The 26,096-nt window shown below is 40.1% G+C and overlaps 1 protein-coding gene across 6 annotated transcripts in view; it reads right to left on the bottom strand.

The window, feature by feature from the left end:
* The window catches only part of zgc:171482 (zinc finger protein), a 103,546-nt gene that overhangs the window by 67,885 nt on the left and 9,565 nt on the right, over positions 1–26,096 (bottom strand). Inside the window, exons 1-2 of one of the 6 annotated variants that reach the window (XM_054798143.1) lie at positions 22,489–23,018; positions 385–454 (exon numbers count right to left, since the gene is read on the bottom strand). The exons of 1 other annotated variant lie outside the window; for it this stretch is intronic. Coding sequence is in view for 3 of the 5 variants with exons in the window: in XM_054798141.1 (XP_054654116.1) it covers positions 22,489–22,527 (39 nt within the window). In the remaining 2 variants the exon portion in view is untranslated. Of the gene's footprint in view, positions 1–384; positions 455–22,488; positions 23,019–26,096 lie in introns of those variants that run through there. 4 more of the 6 variants (XM_054798139.1, XM_054798141.1, XM_054798142.1 and 1 more) reach the window with 4 other exon arrangements.

The raw sequence follows: 26,096 nt of genomic DNA, 5'->3' as shown, positions 1-26,096 counted from the left end.
CCCTCACTCACACTCTTGAGGTCAGCACAAACTGTGGAATCTATCATGATGGAAGTGCAAAGCCATTTTCTCAGTCAGGCTCCGATACACAAAATTATATTTCATAGTTTTGTTGGAAATAGCTAAGACTCAAATCAGGTTTTCATCATGTACTGTCACATTTATTTGTTTATTGGTTTTGAATGGAGTGGGGAAGAAGGACAAAGTAAGAATCCAAAATCGTACCACTTCCGTATGCAATGGGAGGAGAGTATTTTTTTTCACTCTATCATGTCAGACATGCCATGGCTGACTCCATGCAGTGTTAAACGGATAGTTCTAATTTTTTGACATGAAGTTGTATGACATCCCCAGCAGTACTGTAGTCCAATAACAGTGACTTACCCCCCACTTGGTCTCCTAAGTCCAGTTCTGGTCAGATTCCTGTGATGAAGAACGTAGTTCTGCTTCGTTGCTGGAGACAATTAAGTAAAAAGTTTGGCTTTTCAAAACAATACGCCTTCCAAGAGATTAATACATTTGCATCACAAAAATGCCTTCTCAAAAAAAAAAAAAAAAAAAAAAATCAGACCTCATGTATGTGACAAAGACATGGCCATCTTGTTTACGTATGTGTTCCACAGCAGAAGAGAATGCGAGTGTCGTCGTCACATACACATCAACGCACAGGCGACAGTGTGCGCGGGGATACGGAGCGAGACCAATATAACGCAGAGCGTTTGGTGAGGTTTGATTTTTTTGAAAAGCCATTTTTGTGATGCATATGTATTCATCTTTTCAACGCATATTGTTTTGAGGCCAAACTCTTTACTTAAATGTCCCCAGCAACTAAGCGGAACTACGTTCTTCATCACAGAAATCTGGCCAGAACTGGACTTAGGAGACCAAGTGGGGGGGGTAAGTCGCTGTTAATGAACTACAATGCTGATGGGGATGTCATACAACTTCATGTAAACAAATCTCAACTATCCCATTCATGTAATGTAATGTCATGTCATGTCTCATCAGTGTTTTGTGTCATTACTGATGCCTGATGGTGGTGGTGACCAGAATACTACATGTGACTCCTCTTTCAATATGTCTTTGCTACATCGACCGGCCCTTGAAGATACCACGGTTTGTACTTTTGAGCCGCCGCTATTTTTCCATATTAATATTTTGCTAAGTGATGTCATGATATTTTTGCTAAGGAGAAATCTACAGGAACAGTTTGTCAAATCTAACTTTGTTTGTGTCGTTCTTACCTCCAGGTGTGCACAAACCACTGTTACATTTAAAATATACAATTAATAGATATTAAAAGTTTATCGGTATCATAGGTAGGAAGCAGGTATCGGTTTGGGCTTGAAAAAAAACAAATATTGTGCATCCCTATACCATACGCAATTCCTGGAAGCTGAAAACATCCAAGTTGTTGCATCACTAGACATTGCGCATGGTTGGAATGCTCTGGTATTTAAGGACAATGGTGGTCACACCAGATGCCGACTGGCTTTTGGATCACCCAGACCCTCCTCAATACAGTTAAACTGCACATTTTGGAGTGGCCTTTTATTGTGGCCAACCTGAGGCACACCTGTGCAATAATCACGCTGTCAGCCTCAGGATATGCCAATATTTATAATACTTATAATATTGTGACCAATATTTGAGAAAAATCTGTCTTTTGTGTACATAGAAATGGATTTAGATCTTTTAATTCACCTCATGAAAAATGGGAGTCTTGCGTTTTTATATTTTTGTTGAGTGTCTAATAAACATTACTGATTATATTTCACTGACGGTTTTAGGAAAATCAATGTCTTGGTAAAAAAAATGATTAAAAAGATGCCATCTTACATTCACAGTCGTCATATATTCCGGTCAATACTTTTTGGGCCTGTTCCAATTTGAAGGTGACGATGCAGAGTTATGGACTCTGTGCAAGATATGGACATGATGAACTTTTTTTTAAAAAGCCGCCCGAAACTCAAATTAGACACAGCACTGAAAAAAAACCAACTAGCTAGATAAGGATTAGTGGCGGCATTGGAAGCCAAATGGAGGCGCCTGAAGACAGAGTCAACCTTAAGCGGATTCTCTTTTTAAGACCACATCAAGTGTTTAACATGAATATGAACTCTGAAATCTCAGCCCGTGGCCCATTATTCATTAAAACGCTGTCACTGCTTTTTGAGGCAGCTTTCGTATCTTTCTTACATCTTTCTAATAACCGCTCACTTTTCCACCACCTGAGCTCGGAACATTAATTTCATTTTTAAACATTCCGAGTACTTGATAGCTGTCTGCTAAACGACCACCGCTTGTACAACTAGAAATCTAAATTTTTAACGCAATAGGAGTCACTGATGTTACCTTCAATAACGGAGAGTCTGCATTTACTCATGATATCAAGCCAAGAATCACTTTTAGGAGGATTGCCGTGCACTGGACTGAAACACCCTGGTCTCTTTCTTTCAGTTACTGTAGTTTCTCTTTAGATTGTACTAAAGAGCTGCTTTGATAGACCTGTCAAATTATGCGCCCAGACAATGAAATATTGACCCCAGCCTGTGAGCCAATGACCTGTTTAATGACTCACTCGTGGGACCAACAAGAGGGAGCCTTGCAAGCTTGATAATATGGAACCTCATCCATTGCAAAGGCACTCCACTGTGCCTCTTTGATGGCTGACATCACAAGTAGCTCAGTATCTCGCTACCCTTCGAAATGTGTGCACCGAGATGAACACACCCTCTCCCTTTTGCACAGAAGCAATCAAAGCTTCTAAGCCGAGTCTAAAAAAAGTCTTCAAAGGAATCCAAAAGCTAATTCATTGCATTTGCACTGCGGCAACTCTCTTTGTGCTAAACACAGAAGGCTGCAAACACAATGCAAATACAGCAGGGTACAAACAGATGTGTGCACAATAAAAAGACAATGTAGGAACCACAGTAGCTGGCACAGAAACAGTATTCCATGCTCTTGTTCAATAAAAAAAAACTGCAGTATTTTGGGACTTCACTGGTATGTTATTATGAGAGTAATTGTAACCCAAATCAACATTTGAGTGACAAAAATGGAGCTCGAGTATGAACTTGAAACTAGCAAGTTGACGTCAACAAGACTACAGAAAGTGTTTGATTTAAATTTTGATAACTTAGTCAACATGTATTCCTGCGTAGTGATCTAGCTTGCTTTTCCTGTGTGATCTGACTGACTACCTGACACTGTTCATGCAATCATTGAGTAGCTCACCAGTGCCAGCGCACGTCCCCTCACTGTACCATTTGTTGGTCACTGTTCAAGACGCAGTCATTTGGTGGTCTACCAATGCCATTGATTGGTCGTTGACCAATTGACTGTTCATGATGCATGATGCATGATGTCAGTCAGTGCTGCACACTCTGTCTGTACCATCACTGGTCGACTTGTCAGTCACTGTTCAGGCGGTCAATGGGCAGTCTACCAGTAGCAGGGATTGGTCATTGGCTGGCTTGGCAGTCACTGTTCATACAATCGCTGGGTGGTCTATCAGTACAAGGTCTGAGTTCAGAATTTAGTCTTATTATAAACTTGTTTGACGATCCAGTCATAGATTAAAAAAACATGGCCGACAATGTTGATAGTTATTTTGACTACCAGCAGTTCTGACACCAAACCTAATATCTTTTGGCAGCCATGATATTTTTTGAAAACACTTTTTCCCGTACATCATATAATAGAGCTATAGCAATATACAGATGCTCAAATTAGTTTCCATGCAGAAATCTGGTATAACCAATATAGTTTACATGCGTCTCTGTGGGCACCGTTGTTGCGACATCAGATTACTGGCTTTGTTCAAGTCGTGGTACATTAATTTGCCCCAAATTCCAGTCAAATGTCACAAATTTCCTACCTTGCAATTATCTGGAATGCAGGATGTGTTACTGTGTGTTGTTGTTACAGTTGTATAGCATAATGTTCATTTGGCAGCCCAATTAACACTTCCTGGGAAGTTGCAGATAATGTTCTTAATGACCACGGCAACTCTTGCTGTCGCTCTTTGCATTGTTTGTTTTGTCCCACATTGTGGCATCACGATCTGAACTGTCTGCCTTTGCATATCTCCTCCCTCTTCTCGCCTCTTCCTGTGCTGTAAATATGGCCTCAAGTGCAGGGATTATTCATGAGAGAGACGGTGTCGCCTAGACTTAAAAGTATCTAGAGAAAGAAAAGCTGATAAGCTAGTGTATCGTGCACCTTACTAGTGCAATGGATTACAGTGCATCTTGAACTGAAGGAAGCACTCTTTCATTCTACCTCTCAAATTATTCATGATATTTGATATACGGATGTACTGTATGTGTACTTATTTGCATTTAAAGAGTCAGTTCATCTTCTTTATCAGTTAAGCGACAAAAGAGTTTGCTTGGAGAGCTGTGGCCAAAAGATTTCAGGGAATCATTTTCTTGCAACAAATGGTAGCTCCACAAAAATCCAGCTGTGATCCAGGATTGCTTCTTCCATTTATTCACTTCTGACCTACTGATTCAAAGTACAGCTAAATTGAAACAGCGACCATATTGAATCACTGCTGAATTTATCCTAACCTGGAGATATTGCACTGTAACAATACAATATTTTATAAAAATCTAACACTTTCAAGGCTTCTGGAGACTTATCATATTTAACTGCTCTTATAAAACACGTTGCTGATTTTTTTTTTTACTACACATAAATCAAGTTCCTTGTTATTTTATGATTTGATGTCTGAATGACGTAAACTACAATAAGATGTCGCTAAAAAAAATGTGGTGTGACATTTTAGACATATTAGAATGTTTTATTTGCATAAAAAAATTCTGCTTATACATCATAACAGAGTATTATTATGCAGTTTTTTCCCACTATTTATTACGTATTTTTATAACACTTATTGACTTTGTATTGTTAGAAAAACCGACTTAACACATTAAAAAAATCTATATTATTCACATTAAAATGATTATATATCATCATTATGTGTAGTTTTTTCACATTGTTACTACCGTACTGAACACTTTCTGAATTGACTTAGCATTTTTTAACTATGGTATTATCAATTATGATTATTATGACTTATTACAAGGTTAGACATATTTCATAAATCATCATATTATATACTATATATTTTTTCAATATTACATTGTATATAACATGTGTATATAATAATCATATATACAGTGTACAGTGGTGTTTGCCCCCTTTTTTGTCACACTTAAATGTTTCACATCATCAAACAAACTTAAATTATTAGACAACAATGACAACACAACTGAACACAAAATGCAGTTTTTAAATACAACTTTTTAACATTTAAGGGAGAAAAAAATCCATGTGCAGCAACAACTGCAATGGGACACACACCTTCCAAAACGTTAAACTTTTGTGTTGTCAGACCACATCTTGGGGATCATCAACATTTTTTCTGGCAAAATTGAGATGAGCCTTAACGTTCTTTTTGTTCAGCAGTGGTTTTCATCTTGGAACTCTGCCATGCAGGCCGTTTTTGCCCAGTGTCTTTCTTATGGTGGATTTATGAACACTGACCTTAACTGAGGCAAGTGAGGCCTGCAGTTCTTTGGATGTTGATGTGGGGTCTTTTGTGACCTCTTGGGTGAGTCGTTGCTGTGCTCTTGGGGTAATTTTGGTTGGCCGCCCACTCCTGGGAAAGTTCACCACTGTTCCATGTTTTCGCCAGTTGTGGATAATGGCTCTCACTGTGGTTTGTTGGAGTCCCAAAGCTTGAGAAATGGCTTTCGAACCTTTTCCAGGTCCATGTAGGTTTGGATGTTTTTCTCCCTTAATAATAAGGTTAATTTAAAAACTACATTCTGTGTTCAGCTGTGTTGTCACTGACTAATATTTAAATTTGATTGATGAGCTGACTAAAGTGTGACAAAAAAACCAAATTGGGAATGGGGCAAACACTTCTTTACACCACTGTACATCATATGAAATAAGTACAGTAGTACCTCGCATAACGTAAACCTCCTTTTACGTAAATTCCACTGAACGTAAAGAATTTATGTAAAGTTTTTGCATCGTATTACATAAGAAAGTCCATACAACGTAAAGCGTCAAGTCAGTGCAAGTTCAGAAATTCGATTTGAATAGCTCGCACGACAGAGAGGGAGACATTTTCCATGACTAACAGAGTACACTTGGTGACGCCTTCTGACGCTTCACGCTCTCATCTCATTGGCTGATTATCGGGGCACCGCCTACGCTCTCATCTCATTGGCTGATTTATACGGCGCGTACGTGAGTTTGTGTGAGCGACAGGCTTCTCCCTTCAACCTCCCTTCCTCATCGTTAAACTAGTTGATTGTTTTTGTTTTTCAGTTTTATTCATTTACAGTAATCTTATTTATTACCTTATTTTATATTGGAATGTTACTCTACTATGTTTATGCTAACGTTTTCTTATATTTTCCCACCATATTTGGTGGACTTTGAATATTTTGAAGGGCCAAAGGGGTGAGTTGGGGAAGATCTTGGAACGGATTAGGCTATTTACATGTATTTTACGCTTCGTATAACATAAAAACCCTATAACGTAAACGTTCTCGGAACGGATTATTTACGTTGTAGGGGCGTCTACTGTATAATACATTTTCAAAAATAATTATGTTGGTATATTATGTTTTATTAATTATATAGTTCTTATTGTTTTTCTTCCCTAATTGGCTTTGTTTCGGTTTCTTTTGTTTTGTTTTCCTTTTGAATACCCATTAAGTCAGCAAATATGGTTCCTTTACTAGTTTATGTTCATGGACTAAATTCCATTTATTTTCCCCAGAGCATCTTTTGGGCTTAGTATCAACATTGATAGTTGAGTTGATGGAGTCACAAAGACATGCTCTTTCCAAACGTGAGACGTTCAACAAAGCATCCCAGGTTGTGGAATTTGCTCAGCCAAGCTGCGCTATCATTTTGTCACCTCCATTTAGACGTGAAACTTCACAATCTTCTCTTTTCAGGAGGTGCGAAGGTCATTAATAGTTAAAGGCATGAACGGCAGAGCGACTGCTTGGGGCTACAATATGGACTCATTAGAGGGTGAATGAAGACTATTATCCTTAGAAAGAAAGTTGAGACTTTCCTGTTCAAGCGAGCCCATTCTTTGCCTCCCTGTGTGTTTAGTAACACACTGATCAATGGGGGGTAGACAACATCCAGCTTGAAGTTGGAATGGTGGGGCTGTAATGTGGCTGTAACATATGGGGACAATGCTGGATAGCAACAAAACTGTTGGGGTCTCAATATTCTATTAGCGAATGATTGCTCTCTTGAGAGTGTAACTTTGCAGGAAATTATCAACTACTTTTTTCCACCCACATTCAATTTCACATCTGTATTGAAACTTCAAGGGTAAAAAAAAAAGCAATCAAAGCCCCCCCCCCAAATAAAAAAAATCTATAGAAAAGAAATGCAAGCTAGCAGTCTCAGTGTAATATCACCATACAGTCACTTTGATAGGCAGCAGATGAACTAAATTCAATAGTTTCATTCATGTAATTCCCTAAACACTGAGTAAAAACTCACTGTGAGCAACCTTTACAAAGTTATTGAAAAAGCTTTCCCGTGAGGCTTCAGGTGCACACGGTGGCTAAACACTGGGTTAAGAATGAATTGAAATAGTAAACTAAGTTCTTTAATTGGAAATTATTGCATCAGCGAGAAGCAATACAACAATTTCTCTACATTCTCATTTGGAGAAAAACAAGCTCTTTGTACTGTGTAATTTATTTGACAGCCTCCCACTTCTTTCAAGTGTGCTCCACTAAAACGCAGCACTATGTAAGCGTATATAAATAGTATCAATGTGAAGTGGCTGACAGCTAATGAAACATTGTGGTCCGGAGGAGACACGCCTACTTGCGTCCTTGTGGGATCAACTGTCAATCACCAGATTTCTTCTTATTACACTATGTGTTTTATGCATGGGTGTTTATTAGTGTCTAATTTTTACGTTTACCGGTTTATATATAAGTTATAGAGGTCTACAGTGTTCCCTCGCTGCATCCCGGTTCACCTTTCGCAGATTCCCTCTTTCGCGGATTTTTTCAAGTGCAGTTTTGCACTTTTTTTTTTTAACAGCGTATGAACACGCATTGTATTCTCCGTCCTTGTGGTGTGATCTATCTGTGCTCTGTTGCATGTGTCTGTTAATGTATTCACTAGTGATACCAGTAGAAGGCGGTGTATACTCAAGACGTGTCCAGACGTGTCCAGTTGGTCTTAGTAAATATAGAGCCACGACAGTCCTGATTGGCTAAGGGAAAACCTGCCCATTGTGTTCTGCTTTCTGATTGGCTGTCAATCAATCTCCTTCGTGCAGAACTGCCTGTTTCCTGTTGGATGATCGCTAGCTGCTAGCGATCATACATGCTGAATGAAGGCAGGAGCTACCCGGTTGTAGGGCACCGGGGATACTTTAAATGAATCTTCGGTTCATGGAGGACGAAGAGGAGGAATATGTTTTATCAAGGATACAAAAACGCTACAGCCTAACAACGCCAGGACAAGCCACGATCAGAGGAGTGAAAGATGCGTGAGTCACTTCATTTCTTGTGTTCAATCTTGTAAGTTGAAATGTTAACTTTGAGAGTGTTTAAAAAGAGAGAAATGTGATAAAATGTTAATGCCTGTCTGACAAAAGTGTATTAAGTGTATGGTGAGGGTTTTTACAGCCTTAAAACATATACTGTATATAGTTGGCTACTTCGCGGATTTCACTTATTGTGGGCTATTTTGAGAACCTATCCCTCGCGATAAACATGGCAACACTGCACTGTATAAGGGTATTATAATATCTCAAAAGTGTCCCCCTGAGACATTCTCGTTTAAGATCAACATTGTCTTCACGTAAACGCTCACCTTTCAGTCATATTGATAAAATACACAAATCAAATAATCAACTAAAAAGACCAACAATATTAACTTTTTTTGATGATTGTTTTTTTACTTACCATACATAGTCGATCTAAGTGTCGTCTCTGCTATAGTTGCATGATTGGTTGCATGGTCCACAAAAGCAAATAACCACTCTAATTAACGCAGAGTCAATAAACATTGACATTAATAGCTGTGGCTGTGAGTAACTTCCTGATGTATTTTTATTAACTCTAAAACAACATGGCAGAAGTGGAATGTGAAGTACAGTGGAAACTTCGTTAGCATACGCCCTGGTTCTCGCCAAAGTTTTGTCTCGGTTCGTGTACATTTTTCAGTTAGCATACAATATGTCGCGCATGTCGTCGTGTTATTAATACACTGAGCGTTCAACTGCGTTTGTAATGTTTGTTTTTTTTAAATCACAAAACACCCTTGTTAACAGCCTATTAGCTTGCTGACAAAATGGAAACCGGGAGTCACCTGTGTTGACCTTCTATGATGTCATTGGCGGTTGACTGTAGTTTTTTGCTTACTAACACAGTTACAGTATATCACAAGTCTCCACTTTTCTTCTGATAATGGCTGCAAAACAACCCGAATAGAGTGGAAGAAAGTTGCAAGTGCCAGCATTCTGATGAAGAAGGTGAGAAATACTATTGGACTCAAGAAATAACACAACACAAAGACGATGTCTGTGTGGATCTCTCTTCTCCTCCGTCGCTGCTCGTCATTCCCGTCTTTGTCAACAATCAATTACCCTTTTCATTCATCATTTGTATGTATTTACATGCATTTTTAATTGCTTTCTGCATGCATTTCCTGTGGAAAAAATATATATAGTACGTTTCGGTTTGACTCTGACCTTCTGGAATGGATTAATGACGCTAACCGAGGTTCCACTGTATTATGAGCGGTCAGCACCAGCGCTAGCTTCATCTTGCGCTTTAAAATGTTGGTTGCACAAATTAGCTGTTGGTGTGAAACTCATGCGTGTTACACTTGCCATACCGTTGTTTACAATGAAGTCATCAGGGGTATTAATACTAGCTGAACAGTTTGCTCCTTACTGCTATTACAACACTGGTGCTGTTGCTGCTGTGTTGTGTATTTGTTAATAAATGACCGGGTGGTCAAAGAGAACTACAGTTTCCTTTCCACCTTCTCATGTACTCCACATGATTAAAGTTAAAAACTCGGAAAATATACCTGCTTCCAATTAATTAGTTGTTTTTTTAAAGTTAAACCAATCCTTTCCCCCCCCAGTGTGTTTTTGAAGCACACGGATGCAATCAATGCTACCCTTGGCATTCACAAAAAAGGAACAGCAGACTTTGTTGAAAGCTGAAAAGCTGAAATTTAGGACACTTTAAAGGAAATCAATGAAGCTCAAGAAAAAACAATCCCATAAGCCATTTTTTGGACATCTACAAGATGGAAACTGCTGCTCCTAAATCTTGCCCGCTGTGTCATTTGAATCACAGATTCTTCACACATCCACGTTACACAAATATCAGTGCGCTATGTTGATGCAAATTCTGACCTGCGAGAGGAATCCACTATTGATATGTATGAGTTTTAACATCATACTGCGAACAGAGCATCCCACTCACATAGGAGTGGATTAAATAGGGCAAGACCTTGCAGCACCTATGCATGTATAAATAGTGTGCTTAGGTTCTTGACCTACTATAAGATTACATTTTGCAACAGTAAACCACACCTCTTCTTATTTGCTACTATGTGTTTTTACGTTTGTAGATATACTTATTTATATCATTGATCCTTACATTTTTAAATGCTTGTGTGAAAATAAGTCCTAATACATTTCGACAAATTTATCATTCTCATTCAAAAAGATGAAAAGTGTGGCCAAAGTTTGGACTGCTACAGTCAAATGCCTTCACAGTAACACAAATGTGTGCTTTAAGTACATACAGTATGTCCTCTACAGCAGGGGTCCCCAACCCCCCAACCACCAGGGGTACATGGTACCGGTCCGTGGGCAGGGCAGAAAAATCACTTTAAATTATTTTTTTATTTGTAAATACCTACATTGAATTTTATGTAAATGCATATACATTTTGGGCCGCACGGTGGTCTAGTGGTTAGCACGTTGGCCAATACAGGAACAGCCTGGAGATCGGGCCTTTCTGTGTGGAGTTTGCATGTTCTTCCCGTGTGCGCGTGGGTTTTCTCCGGGCACTCCGGCTTCCTCCCACATTCCCAAAAACATGAGGTGAGGTTAATTGGTGACTCTAAATTGTCCATAGGTATTAATGTGATTGTGAATGGTTGTTTGTCTATATGTGCCCTGCGATTGGCTGGCGACCAGTCCAGGGTGTACCCCGCCTCTCGCCCGAAGTCAGCTGGGATACTGTACATTTTGCAAATATGGGCCTTTTTTTAATTTAAAAAATAATATACAGTTACAAATCCCATAGTGTTTGCATGTACTATCATGGAAAAAATGATTAGACCACCCTTGTTTCTTCAGTTTCATGTTCATTTTGATGCCTGATACACCTAAATTTACCTTTGTTTGGACAAATACAACAATGACAACAAAAATAGCTCATAAGAGTTACATTTTTTGGCAGTACATTGCTCCAGCTATTCATGTAAGAACTTAAGTGATTTTGGCTATCATCAAGAAAACTATGGCATTTGATATATGCTGTATCAGCTCTTCAATTAAACTCTTATGAGTTATATTTGTTATCATTATTATATTTGTCCAAACAAATGTTCCTTTAGTTGTACCAGGCATTAAAATGGATTAATAAACTGAAGAAACAAGGGTGGTCTAATCATTTTTTCTATGGCTGTATATGTTCCACTTTGTTCGACGGTCCATTGTGTCTGTGCTAACTTTCTCCCACACTATGTACCAGTATAACAACGTAACAGTCTGGCTCATGGTGTCATCTTTCACAGAACACTTTACTAACAACACTAAGTTCATCACACAGAAACTTACTCAAAAGGTGTATATGCAAATATACAAACATATCCCAATATGACTTGAACATTTAAAATAAAAAAACAACATTTTAAATTTTTCCCATAGGGCATTGTGTCTGAGCAACGCATTCATTGGGGCGCTGCAATGACGTCAGCTTCCCTCTTTTTGCTTTGGGCTCCGGGCCCTCAGGCTACCTGTGGTGGACAGAAGCAGCATTACAGGGTGATTTTCTATGCTTTCTACGCTCTCCTCCAATGAAATGGTTTTCTCAACCGAAATGCATTATGAGAACACTTTAAAACGTTGGTTTATTTTCATATGAAACTCGTATTAATACATGTTTCTATATTTCTGAGGTATAACGTCTGGGTGTTAAGTTGCTGTGTGATGAGTTTAACGTTGTTTGTAAGATGAAACCGCGACTGTTATATTGACTGTTATATTGAGTAATGACCTCCTGCAATTTCCAATGGGTTGACAAGCTCGTTGTGAGTTTATTCATAGCTCAGGATTGGCTCCTGTCAAATAAAGAGCTGACTGGTCCTCACGGATTCGTGCGCACCACAATATGCCACGTGCGGCTTATATACAAGTAGTGGTGTGGCTTATATGAGAACAAATATGTTTTTTTCCTCTAAATTTAGTGGGTGCAGCTTCTAATTTACGGTACATTGTAAAACACGGCATCTGAGGATAAAATGAGTTATCCTTGCTATCAGGTAATGATAGTAATTTGACAAAGTTTAGGTACTATCATAAGCTATCATTGAATGTATAAACTGTCATTTTTTCTCTGAGACTGCGTGCATGTGTATGTGTGTGCACAGTACTGTACCGAGTGAGTGACAGTCATTAACGCCACTCCCACTTTTCAGGCTGAACAACATATCTCATTCGGTTGAACTCGTAATTGTGGAGGATATAGACATTTACGGTACAATCTGTTCTCTGAAACCACTATTGATAACATATGCTCGCCGGTGGTGTTTTTATATTTTTGGGGTAAAAAAAAAAGTGTAATTTAGAGCCAAGAAGGAATTGCCCCTTTAAATTGTCTGTTCAGTTGGTAAAGGTTTTGTGATGGTGACAGTCTGACCCTGGAAGTGGTACTTATATTATTTCCTATGGGATAATTTGTCTTGAAATGGGAACAAACCTTAGAGGCTTAGTGGCTCCACTGTGCAACTCACTTAAATTTGAAACGAATCCCATTTGGAAGTTGACTTTATGTACATTTTGGAGCACTTCCCGCCTTCTTCTTGGCCCTGCTCCCTGATGCTGTGAGCGCTGACAAAAATGTCAATGTGTCACCCCTTCAGGGCGAGTGCATGTCAGGGTTGTCTGACATTTTAAGGTAGCATGTCACTCTTTTAATACACATCTGATGAGGGTGTTTTGGTGCCTCATTCCCTAATGCACCCACAATATCCCCTAGTCCCATTCTCCCTAGCTGGCAGCGGGCCAGTTTCCGAGCACAGTTATGGAGGAAAAGAAAATTGATTTCTAAAGAGCTCTGTCTGCTCTGCCCGGATATGAAATATGCAACCTGTTATTAGTCAATCAGTGATATTAACATAACATGACAGGCTTGTCCAGATATAATTTAAAGATGCTTCAGGTTTATCCCGCAGCGAGGTACAGTACATGAATTATGATACGCTAACATTTGAGTAAACGAATCATTACAATGATGATGATATCTGCTTTGTTTGTTCGTGGGAGAGAGACCTACATCGACTTGGCACTCTCAGCAGATACAATATTTGATCGTGTAGACAAGCACAGCAGGAGGCTGCATATTGCTTATTATGTGGCTATTAATGAACGTAGACCGAGAAAGGTCAAATGGCCCGCATGCTAACACGCACACACAAGCGCTCATCCTCCAGATGCACCCGTGCAAAGACTCGCACGCACACAGTCGGCAGAAAGGTCACGCCATACGGTGCATGTGTGAGAAAAAGGATATTTGAAGACGATACGCTGCCTGTTGCTATGGAGCAGTCAGACACACAGCGACACACACATCAATCAATGAATCCTTAGTTTGAAAAAAAGAATACAAACAGCCGCCACTGTTCTGGCATTTATAATTCAGTTGTTTGAGATGATATTTACAAATAGAAGAGAAACGATTTATTCAGCTTGTGAAGAGGAAGAAAATTTTAAATGGTCTCAAGTTGGAAGTTTTCAGCTATTATTTTCATTTAAATGATGAAAACTAGGGATGTCGGCCCGATATTGGCATAAAAATGTAATATCAGTCAATGTCGGTATCAGGATTTTTCCCTATAATGAAAGCCGATAATAAACATAATGTGTATACAGGCAAGTGGGCTCCCGTATTTGCCGGCACGTAAAAGATGACCTCATCAAACTGCTTCTCGAGCGTGTAAACAAACGTGGGTGGCTAGTAAGTAACAAGCTAGCTCGCGCCTTCCATCTAATGTTACAATTCCCGTAGGTAAGCGACGATACAATCTGACTCTGTGGGTGCGCACTCGATTTGGAGAGACCGTGGGGACGTCCGTGAAAATGCTTCTTTTTCATAGGATGTCGGGGGTATTTTCATTCGTATACATCTTTGTTAGGTAGATTACGTTTCCTCTTCAATTTTGTATCGGATTTATACAGTTGGACCACCTCGACTAATACCAGTGCTTTGAAAGTCCAACTTTAAGCCTTTCAAACTCATGGTTCAGAGCTTCAGGACAAGATAAAAGTTATGTAGGATATCAATTCACTTTAATGTCTATCTGCAGAAGAAATGTCATTAAAATCTGATGGTGCAAAATATGTTAATTTTGGCCCGGAATTACTGTGTACCTGCAATTTATAGTGTGGCGTGGAAACAAATACAGCGTGCCGCTGCACAGTGGTGGTGCTACGTGGTGGCCAGGTGGTCACTCTCCAGCCACCTCTATGTGAATAATGGTCTCACCTTGGCCAGCCCAATTAAAAATGTCTGGCTTTGCCACTGTTGCTGCACTAAGAGTGTTAGGCCTACATGAAAATTATCACACTTGATTTTCTTCCCTGGACTTTCTGATGATCAAAACAATTGTAAATGGCTACTCTGTTGACTGTTAAAACAAATGTCACAGCCTCAGCCTAATCGCAAGTATTGGGTCAGTGTTGTTAACGGCCACGTTGAGAAGCTAATTTATGCTGTATCCATTAGCTTCACAACAGATATACTGTATGTTAATGTCACGACAGGAGATAAGTGATGTTACACATCTGCATCGGTATCGGCTGATATCGCTATCGGAAAACCCAGAGTTGCATAATATCCGCATATCGGCAAAAAAAACCAATATCGGACATCCCTAATGAAAATCCAAGTTCATTGTTAAACCTGAACAACAATGGCGGACTACAGCGCTTTTTTCCTTAGCTGCTAATGTGTCCATTTTGATTGTTTTTATGTGCCAAAATTACACTAATATAAATCCAAAGGAGTTGATGATTAAAATATTGAACAATTTAATTACTTCTCCTTACTTATTTTAATAATTAATTAAATAATTTAACATCAAACAAATAGTATACTGAAATGATTTACTAATTATTATGTAATGATCAATTCTTATGTTTTATGGCCTATTATTATTGCTATTGTTTTATTGACATTTTAATATCTTTAATGGGATTTTTAAGTATGTGATTACGTATTTATTTATTTATTTAATGTCATTTTTAATGAAAGTGGCGGAGCACAATTGCGGTTGTTGCACATACTGTACATTGGTGCCATTGCCAGCTACTGCCCTGGCAAGCACATTACAGCATTTTTAGTTGTTAGAAAAACAGAGATAAATGTCAAATTCACAATTTTATTTCTACAGCATCAATTCACAACAGATTTGATCTCAAAGCACTTTAAATATGGAGCGGCTATGGAGTCGCGTTGCTCATACAAAGAAAGAAAACCAAGTGAACCCTGTGCACACAAAGGCACACAAAATCTTCCTCTCAGGAAGAAACCAAGACTCAATGTCCAATTTTCACTTCAGCAATCCGCAGTTGTGTCATACTGTAGCTGCTAAACTTCCCAGAGTTGACGTCATCTGAGCTGAATCACCAGCGCCTCCATTTTACTTAAATTACTTCAAGACACGATTAATCAACAATCAATTCCACACAGTTTACATCAACTAATGGATTCTCATGCCCATCCCAAACCCCGAGTCCATGTTTGTGTGTGTGAGGGGTTCATATCTGTGCACAGAAGGAAAGCCAGCACTTTTCAAGAGCGTGGCTTCCCCGCTAATCCCTTCAGGGCTGGGTAAATTATGCCAGTTGGTTAATCAGATTCTCCCCCACTTGCACTTCACCACCTCGTGAGAGACAGACAGCGGCACAGCAAAATGGACTACTTCTAGGTGGCTCACAGCTCTTCTACATTACGTACGCACTAGTGAACGGCTTTTATTTTTTATTTTCTCCAATTTGCCCCGTGCGACTTGTCAAGTTCCATTCTCTTACATGCATTGCAAAAGTGCAAGGCATGAATACAAGTCGGTTGGTTTGACACACAATATTTGTCAAGCTGCAGCTTTTTGTGACAATCAGCATCTTGCACAGAGCGTTTGCTCTGGATAGCGGCCACCAAGAGTCACTGATAAAGTCCTGAAGATTACATTTGAAGTTATACAGATATGACCAACTCTAATACTTACCTGTACAGTAATCCCTCGTTTATCACGTTAATTGGTCCCAGGCCCAACCGTGATAAGTGAATTTCTGTGAAGTAGGATTGCTTGTTTTACAGAACATTTTTGTAGCTAGAGCATGGAAAACTTGTTTACAACTTCCTAAATATAAGTTTTGACATTATTAGAGCCCCGCAGACATGAAATAACACCCCTATAGTCACTTTTACACTCATATTACCCAGTAGTAAACATAATAACAGAAAATGAGCCATTTAAGACATAAATAAGACTCATGCTCAAGGCAAGGTGGAGCTAAGTGACATCGGGGGTTCACAGTTGAGTTTTAGCTTGGCGTGCGTTACAGCCGCATCAGTGGACCCTGTCAGGGATTATTGTGGCTGTTGTGAGATACAGTCGTCCCTCGCTACATCGCAGTTCAGAAAATTGCTCCCTCGCTGTATCGCGGTTATTTTAAAATGAATTATTTAATAAATGGCCGCTGTTTTGTGGCTGACAATGAACTATTATTAGTCAGAAATATTGAAAGACAAGTTATATATAGCATTATCTTATGTAACGTTACATTGATTAGACGTGACATTAGATTGCATTACCGTCACACTGCATGGAGTCAGCCATGGCGTGTCCGACAAAGTGAAACAAAGTTCTGCTCCTATTCCATGTGGAAGTGGCTAGTTTTTGGCTTCTTACTTTGTCCTTCATCCCCACTCCGTTTGAAGCCCTTTCTTAAGTTTAGAATAAATACATTTGAGGATAACTAGTTAGCTAGCATGCTATGTTGAGAGCAGCGGCCGTCCCTTGTGTCCCTGCAGAGATCCCGTAGCCTGCGCATTACAGTTGAGCAATGTGTTGTAAACAAAGAATAATTGGACTGTAAAGGTGACTATAGGGGTGTTATTTCATGTCTACAGGGCTCTAATAATGGTATAAAATCATATTTACAAAGTCATAAAATGTTTTTTATGCTCCAACTACAAAAATATTCTGTTTTTTAATATTGAATCCTTCTTCTCCGAAATTCGCTTATGATGGTCGGGCCTGAAACCTATTTTCAGCGATAAACAAGGGACGACTGTAATTCAAACCTGCAATAAATTCCTGTTGTTCCAGCAGTCAAGTCTGGTGCTTGTGTGTTTCACCAAACATTACAGAAACATTACTGACATCTAGTGACCAGTGTAGAACACTACATATCGTACAGTGTCTTTGAGTGTGTCTGCTGAATGCCTTATACTTGTATTTTAATTCATTTAGCCATTTTTATGCTTGAAAATGCTTAATTTTGGCAAAAATACATACAATTTTCTTACATATACATTTTTTTTACTAATAATAGGTCGTATTCAACCATGAAACAGCCTGATTTATTCATTAATATACTTTTGAAAAGCAGTGATAGAGTGAAGCCACACATTTCAACACACACAAAGTAGCGCAGGAATACTGTATTTTTTATATATAGACAGAATAATTTTTTCCTGTACCCCGTATGTACCACGCCTCCCGCCCAAGATAGGATAGGCATACACCCGCGACCCTAATGACGATTAAGCGGCATAGAAAATAAATGAATGAATGAATGAATTACTTTTTTCCCCTGGAAAAAAGTTAGGTCGTCCTATATTAATTGTCTAGAGTTGTTTCCCAGATACTTTTCTTCCTGTCACTCACACACACCAGTGACCTGAAGAAGCGTGGTGCCAAAACAAAAAAAGAGGACTTAAGACGCTACTGAGCAGCTTAGAAATATATCCTGTTTTTATGCTTGATTTTACCAAAAAATATTCTTCAAAGAAAGCAATGTCATGATACAGGTTCATTTTGAAATGTTTTATAACTTAGCATGCATGACCTAAGCTTGATGTTTTAACTCTGGTCTGCAAAAAAGAAGTGTTTAGAATGCATGATGCTTTAAACTGTTGAACTTCTTTCTAAAAATTGAAACAAAAACTAAAAATGATTGGACATTTAACACATTCGCAGCTGTTAAACCCCTGGGAAAAAAACAGTCAAACGTTGTGAGCGAGTGACACTGGGACGACAGAGTCCAGGCTGGATTGCAAGGTTAATGTTGTGCGTAAAGCACTTTAATGTGTGGTTCCAATCTTGCCTGGCGCATTGCCACTTCCATATTATCATTCACAGTAGCGATGCACATAGCTCACAGTCTGATAGACTTCTGGGTGCCCTCTTTCTGCGAGATATCTTTTCTGTAAGTGACGAATATTGTCATGTTTTAATCTCGTTAGATCTCGTGACACCCCTGGTAAAAACAATAAAAAGTGCAATTTAATTGACTACAGCTCACCACACATTGTCTGAACCCTAAAGGCTCAAAACAATGCATGCATGTCAAAGCAAAAAAGATTAAATATTTGCAGATTTTACTATTTTGATGCCCAAATACAGCATTTACATGTGTTTTAATGAAAAAAAAATACCATTAGTCCAAAAGTCCAATTTAAATATTGATGAAATACTGTTCTTTAAATATTGTTTTTGTAATCATAAAGTTGATACAATGCAGTATTAGCGAAGGGCACAATAATCAATGAATCAATTGTTAAGAGTTTCTTTGGGAAAGTTCATGGTTTGAAGTAACTGAAGCAAAACAGGGTGCACTACTTGGCTCCAACCAGCACCCTCTCCACCTCAGTCTCATCAATAAACAGGGGTTTATGTGGCTCCTTTTCCCTTGTTCTTGGGTCGATGATCATCTCTTTAGTCTTATCTGTATTGAGAAGGAGATTGTTATCACGACACCAAGCTATGATATCTGCCACCTCTCTTCTGTATGACGTTTCAACACCACCAGTGATCAGGCCAATGACTGTAGTGTCATCTGCAAATTTAATGATGCTGGTGTTGTTCTGGGAGGCCACGCAATCATAGGTGAAGAGCGTGTAGAGGAGCGGACTCAGCACACACCCCTGTGGGGTCCCAGTGCTCACAATTCTTGAGCTGGATGTGCGATTGTGGAGTCTGACTGACTGTTAGAAAGTTAAACACCCAGTTACAGAGGGGGGGTGACAGGCCAAGTGTGAGGAGCTTGTTTGTGAGTTTGTGGGGGCTGACTGTATTAAATGCAGAGCTATAGTCTATAAATAGCATTCTGACATATGTGTCCTGGCCCTGTAGGTGCGAAAGGGCTGTGTGGATGGCAGTGTTGACTGCATCATCAGTGGACCGGTTATGGCGGTATGCAAACTGTAGGGGGTCCACAGTTGCCGGGATGCTATTTTTGATGTGGGTCATGACTATCCTTTCAAAGCACTTCATTCCAATAGGAGTGAGTGCTATAGGGCGATAGTCATTCAAGCAGGTCACGTTGCTCTTCTTGGGTACGGGCACTATGGTGGTGGACTCAAAGCAGGTCGGTACAGATGCTTGTGCAAGCGACGGGTTAAATATGTCAGCAAGCACATCAGCTAGCTCTGATGAGCAAACCCGAAGTGCACGTCCTGGGATGTTGTCTGGGCCTGCTGCTTTTCGTGGGTTTGTTTTGTTGAAAACCCTGCGTACATCAGCTGATGTCACCATGAGAGGTCAGTCCTGTTGTAAAATTCCTGTCCCGAAGCAGCAGCGTGAGTTAGATAGAATGCTAAAGTGAGTGTGTCTTGACAATCACATTTATTATCTCATAGAAACATTGATGCCATGACCTAAAGTACAGTTCAGCTTTAATCGCTCAATACCATGATTCTGGCGGTGCGAGATCAATAACTGTTTCTACAAACAGACAGTGAGTCCTTGGCTCAGCTGAGACAATTCAAGGCTACAGAAATAGCTCAGGGAACACAGCGGGTTAATAAAATGTCCTTTTTTGACAATAGAAGCGATTGCTGCTTCTGAGGATATAAATAAGATGAATTGTTTGACCCTGCGCTGCTTCATTACAGCGATCCTCAGTGAATGATATTTACAGATTGTGTGTGTATGCGCGTGTTTGTGTGTGATAGCAACCCTTGTGACCGGCAGACAAGAGCAGCGAAAAGGCCATAAACTGGTATCACACCCTCACAGACACACAAAGAGGAGCAGACTGGACACTCCTCCCAAAGTGAAACATTCTTGCAATTAAAGCCGTTTAGTGAGACAGATCAGTTCTTCCAACGTGCTTCTTATTGTAGAGCAGCCAATGTAAATATTAACTTAGCTGCTGTATGTCACAGATAAGCAGCTGCCTAGAGGGCGCTAACTTTCAAATGTACTACAAGCATTATATCCCACCCTCTTCCTGTTTTGAGTGCATAAAGTACACCTCATATAACACATGTACACGAATTAGTGTGTATTTAGTTGTGTCTTTTTTTTTCTTGTTTAGGGGTAGCGGTGAGGTGACAGGATGACAACCATGTTTAGGGTTGGCCTCTTCACCTCCCCGTCCTTTTGTTTGTTTGGGCCGGGGCATCAGGACTTGTTTTTGTGCATGGGAGCGGGCTTTCATTTGCTTTTTTTTTTTTTTTTTTTTTTACTGTATTTAGCAGTAGACTTTGGTGACTTGATTTTCCCGCCTCCTGTGTCCATGTTCCCCTGGGTCGTAACAACTTATTAACGCACGTATTCTCCACAGTGCCTTAAAGGTGCTGTCCGCCTTGGTTACGTACTGCATGGGGGGCGCTAACTTTATATTACGCCCTCTTTCCGCTCCGACGTTGCAAGCCACTCCCCATGTAACAAATACGCACATGCATCACTTACGTTTGTTGTCAACTAATAGCGGTTTGGCAAAGTTTAGCTACTAACGTTAGCTATCAATGAATGAATAGCCTCAAAAGCTCACAATGACTCCATATTCGATCGCTTCTCTGAGACTGCTTTTGTGTATGTGCACGTACTACAGACATGTACATCTGTCACAACAAGACAGCTGTGAGGGAAAGCCATGAATCCCGATCATTTTATTCGGGCCGCACAACATTTTTTATGAAGTTTAACTTCAAATTGTGACAAATATCAACATTTATTAGGTACAAACGTCTGTGGTTTAACATGACCAAAAGACCCCAAAAGTCAATATTTTGTCATATTGCTCGCATCCATGCCAATATAGTCACAAATGTGCACGCACTCACAATCCCTTGTGCCTTAAACTTAATGTTGCACACACACACACACACACACACACATACACACACTATATGCTTGCAAGAGCTCCATTGAATGATTGGCTCTTATTCATCTGGGATTTAAAATAATAAAAACCAGAAAGTCTAAATTTCAGCTCACTTCACCTGCTCCACATATTCACATATCGTACAGTACTTAAACTCATTCTTCTTGGCATGCATGTAATAGGGTCCGGCAAGAACTTCATAGAAATATTGATTTATTTAAGCCACGGACACATTCATCAGTGGTTTATACTGACAGAAAGACCCAACAAGCCAGGTTTTCCTCTTAACGCTGTCCTTCATTCATCTACTGCAACAATGCTACGTATAGTAAATGACTTATTTAAGGCACAAAGTTGGTTTAAAATGACAGAAAGACTCATATTTTTGCAAACATTCAGAAATGAGCATCACAACGGAAGCATTACTTTATGTTGCACACATTGAAACACAATTTTACTGCAAGGAATTCATAGACCTGACTTGTTTTATGCACATCTGTAGAAGAATGACACACTGACTTATTCATTTCAGCCATTTATGCAAAAACAATACTCATGCCAGAACTCCATTGAAAGACTGACTTATTTAAGGCACAAAAAGTCAACATTTAAGCTCACTGCTGGTCTTCATATGCCTGTTTATGCGAATTGTGTCAGAAATACGCATCAATACTTGTCTCTTAAAGTTACTTTATGCTGCAGAAGCATGCAAGAACTCCATAGAAACATTGCGCCATTTGAGGCACAAAAGTCATCTGTGATTCGTGCAAATGCTCACGCAAACTCTTAATTATTCCTCGATGATAAGTTGCGGGTTCATGTCTCACCTTGCAGAGGTGACTCGTCTCTTCAAAACCGACAACCATTCGCCAGCCGAATGTCTTCAATCTTGCAGCTGCACCGTACAATCCGTCAACTCTGTCCCGGATTAACCGCTCCAAAATACTTTTATTGTTCCTTCTCAGTCCTCCTCCTCCTCGGTATCAGTTACACACACACTACACACGCCTCTTGTTGCACGGTAGCGACGCGTGTCCTCTAGCGGCTCCTCTCTGCCGTGTGGCGCGGAGGCAAGAAGCGCAGCACCGTGGACATAATCCGCTGCTAGGACACGCTCCGTGGACGGGGGAGAGAAGGGACTGGGAAGATATCCCAGCACTAAAGAGGGAAGAGGAAGAGGAGGAGGCAAATGATGGTGATGGTGATGATGATGATGATGATGATGATGCTGTGCGCAGTCTTCAGTGGGATGAATGAAAAGACAGAGAGCTCGCCACTCGTGTGCGTGTGCGTGCACGTTGGATGCAGGAGCTGCACAGTGAGTGGGAGCACCGGGCGAGTTCGTGGGTTAGCGCACCCACACTGTTATTAGATGGATTATATAAAATGATCACACAGCGTGGATGTTTTTTTTTTCTTTTGGATCATAGTGACTCATAGTAGTGCACACCTCACTGCACATGCACTCACTGCTTCACTATGTCAACTTGACACACTGACCACAGGTTCGATGCCCTTATTGAACACCTGTCAATTTGAGTTATCATGAGCTACCATATCATGAAAATATGTCAAAAGTCATTTTTACACGTGTATGAGTTATAGATTCCATATTATTCTCATATACTTTAGTACTTTAGGTCTCAGAGGTCCCACAATAATGTATTGGAAGTGCGTTGGTCAAAATACAGCCTTGATGCTGCAATTTCGACAGTTTAAAGTGCTTTTAGGAAGCCCTACTTGGAACACACTGTTTGGTGTGTTTGTAGCTTTAATGTTAACGAGATGTACTTGTCCACACCTGTTTCTGACAGGCTGAGTGGCTCCAGGAGGCTCTACTGTGCACTTAATCCATGTTTTACATACTGTATACACTGCACTGACGTACCATGGGGTAGCATTCTGAGGCACAGGCACCTTTTTTACTATATCAATATAGGCTGCTCATTAAGGGCATGACAAGAAAAGGAAGAAAATAAGATTCAAGAGTTTTATTGTCATATGCATAGTAAAACAGGCAGTTATACTATGCAATGAAATTCTTATTCTGTTCATTCTCCCAAGAAAAGAAAGAAAACACAAGAAAAAGAACAAGAACATAAGAAACATAAATACCAATATAAGAAACAAATACCATCATAAGAAACATAAATACCAATATATTAAGCAACAACAACAACAGAAGAGACATTAATACAGATAAATAATACAAATAAATGAATAAATAAATAAGTAAATAAATAAAAGTGCTATGAGTGTGTGCGTGTGTTGCGTGCGGCGTGTGTGAGTGCTTCGTTGAGAAGCCTGATGGCCTGTGGGTAAAAGCTGTTCGCCAGTCGTGTGGTCCTGGACTTCAAACTCCTGTAGCATCTGCCTGACGGTAGGAGTGTGAATAATGAGTGTTGTGGATGTGTGCTGTCCTTGATGAGGTTGTGTGTTCTGCGTAGGACTCTAGTTTTATAAATGTCTTGCAGTGAGGGGAGGGCTGCCCCAACAATGTTCTGTGAGGTTTTGATCACCCGCTGGAGTGCCTTCCTATCACGTGTTGTACAGTTACCGTACCAAACAGTGATGGAGGCGGTAAGGACACTTTCGATAGTGCATCTGGAGAAGCAACTCAGGATTTTGGTGGACATGCCAAATTTCCTCAGTCTTCTCAGGAAGTACAGTCTCCTTTGGGACTTCTTCAGAATTTGTTGGGTGTTGTGAGACCAGGTGAGGTCCTCGCTGATGTGTGTGCCAAGGAACTTGAAGGTTTTCACCCTCTCCACCTCAGTCTCATCAATAAACAGGGGTTTATGTGGCTCCTTTTCCCTTGTTCTTGGGTCGATGATCATCTCTTTAGTCTTATCTGTACTGAGAAGGAGATTGTTATCACGACACCAAGCTATGAGGTACGCCGCCTCTGTTCTGTATGACGTTTCAACACCACCAGTGATCAGTCCGATGACAGTAGTGTCATCCGCAAATTTAATGATGCTGGTGTTGTTCTGGGAGGCCACGCAATCGTAGGTGAAGAGCGTGTAGAGGAGCGGACTCAGCACACACCCCTGTGGGGTCCCAGTGCTCACAATTCTTGAGCTGGATGTGCGATTGTGGAGTCTGACTGACTGGGGCCTGCCTGTTAGAAAGTTAAACACCCAGTTACAGAGGGAGGGTGACAGGCCAAGTGTGAGGAGATTATTTGTGAGTTTGTGGGGGCAGACTGTATTAAAAGCAGAGCTACAGTCTATAAATAGCATTCTGACATATGTGTCCTGGCCCTGTAGGTGAGAAAGGACTGTGTGGATGGCAGTGTTGACTGCATCATCCGTGGACCGGTTCTGGCAATATGCAAACTGTAGGGGGTCCACAGTTGCCGGGATGCTCTTTTTGATGTGGGTCATGACTATCCTTTCAAAGCACTTCATTACAATAGGAGTGAGTGCTATAGGGCGATAGTCATTCAAGCAGGTCACGTTGCTCTTCTTGGGTACGGGCACTATGGTGGTGGACTTAAAGCAGGTCGGTACAGATGCTTGTGCAAGCGACAGGTTAAATATGTCAGCAAGCACATCAGCTAGCTCTGATGAGCAAACCCGAAGTGCACGGCCTGGGATGTTGTCTGGGCCTGCTGCTTTTCGTGGGTTTGTTTTGTTCATAATTTACTTTTATTCAAATTTTTGTTTTCAAATGTCCATGTATTTATTTTTTATTGACTGAAAAATATTTCTGGTCTTACTTTTTGTTTTTATAAGACGTACGTGCACCCTATCCTTCTCCAGGAAAAGTTCTGATATTTTGTTGTAGTTTGTGGAAGTCTGATCACCTTCTGGCCAGCTTGGATACATAATCCTCCACCTTGGAAGTCAAATTAATTTGTTTACTTAGAATAGCATAAATTATATTTAATGCATTTGACTTGCTGCTCTCCAGCTGGTGCTGTTACTGTAAAAAAAAACAAAACAAAAAAAACTCTGAAACGCTTTCCTCTATGGAAGGATGGCAGTGACAAGCACCTCATGCTCATGCTCATGCACGACCTCATCCCCTTCCGTATGAAGGAGGTATGACAGCACTTCCAATATGATATTTCTGTGTATTATATTGCCCAGTTAGCAACAATATTGTTATCACACTCACGTAACAGACATTGCACAGGCTGTAGAAAGTCATGATGTATCATAAACTGGCAGGCGCCATGATCTAACTCAGTGCAGCTTAGGTTTCTGCTCTGTATTTGATCAGGAAACATAAGTGGACTGGACCAAAAATTCGGCCCAGGACTTTTTGGTTCAGACTGACAGCACCTCACCCCTCACTATGAGCCTCTTCTTGTTTATTAAAAAAAAAATGTTCAGGGTTAGGAGCAAACCTGAACCTTCTGTCCTGAGAGGGAGCAGCACGTACCATTATACCAGCACAGACTGTCAGCAGAGTGGATACATTTGAGATT

Source organism: Dunckerocampus dactyliophorus, chromosome 14 (assembly GCF_027744805.1).
Source record: "Dunckerocampus dactyliophorus isolate RoL2022-P2 chromosome 14, RoL_Ddac_1.1, whole genome shotgun sequence".
NCBI lineage: Eukaryota > Metazoa > Chordata > Actinopteri > Syngnathiformes > Syngnathidae > Dunckerocampus > Dunckerocampus dactyliophorus.
This window is presented reverse-complemented; position numbering and strand designations above follow the sequence as displayed.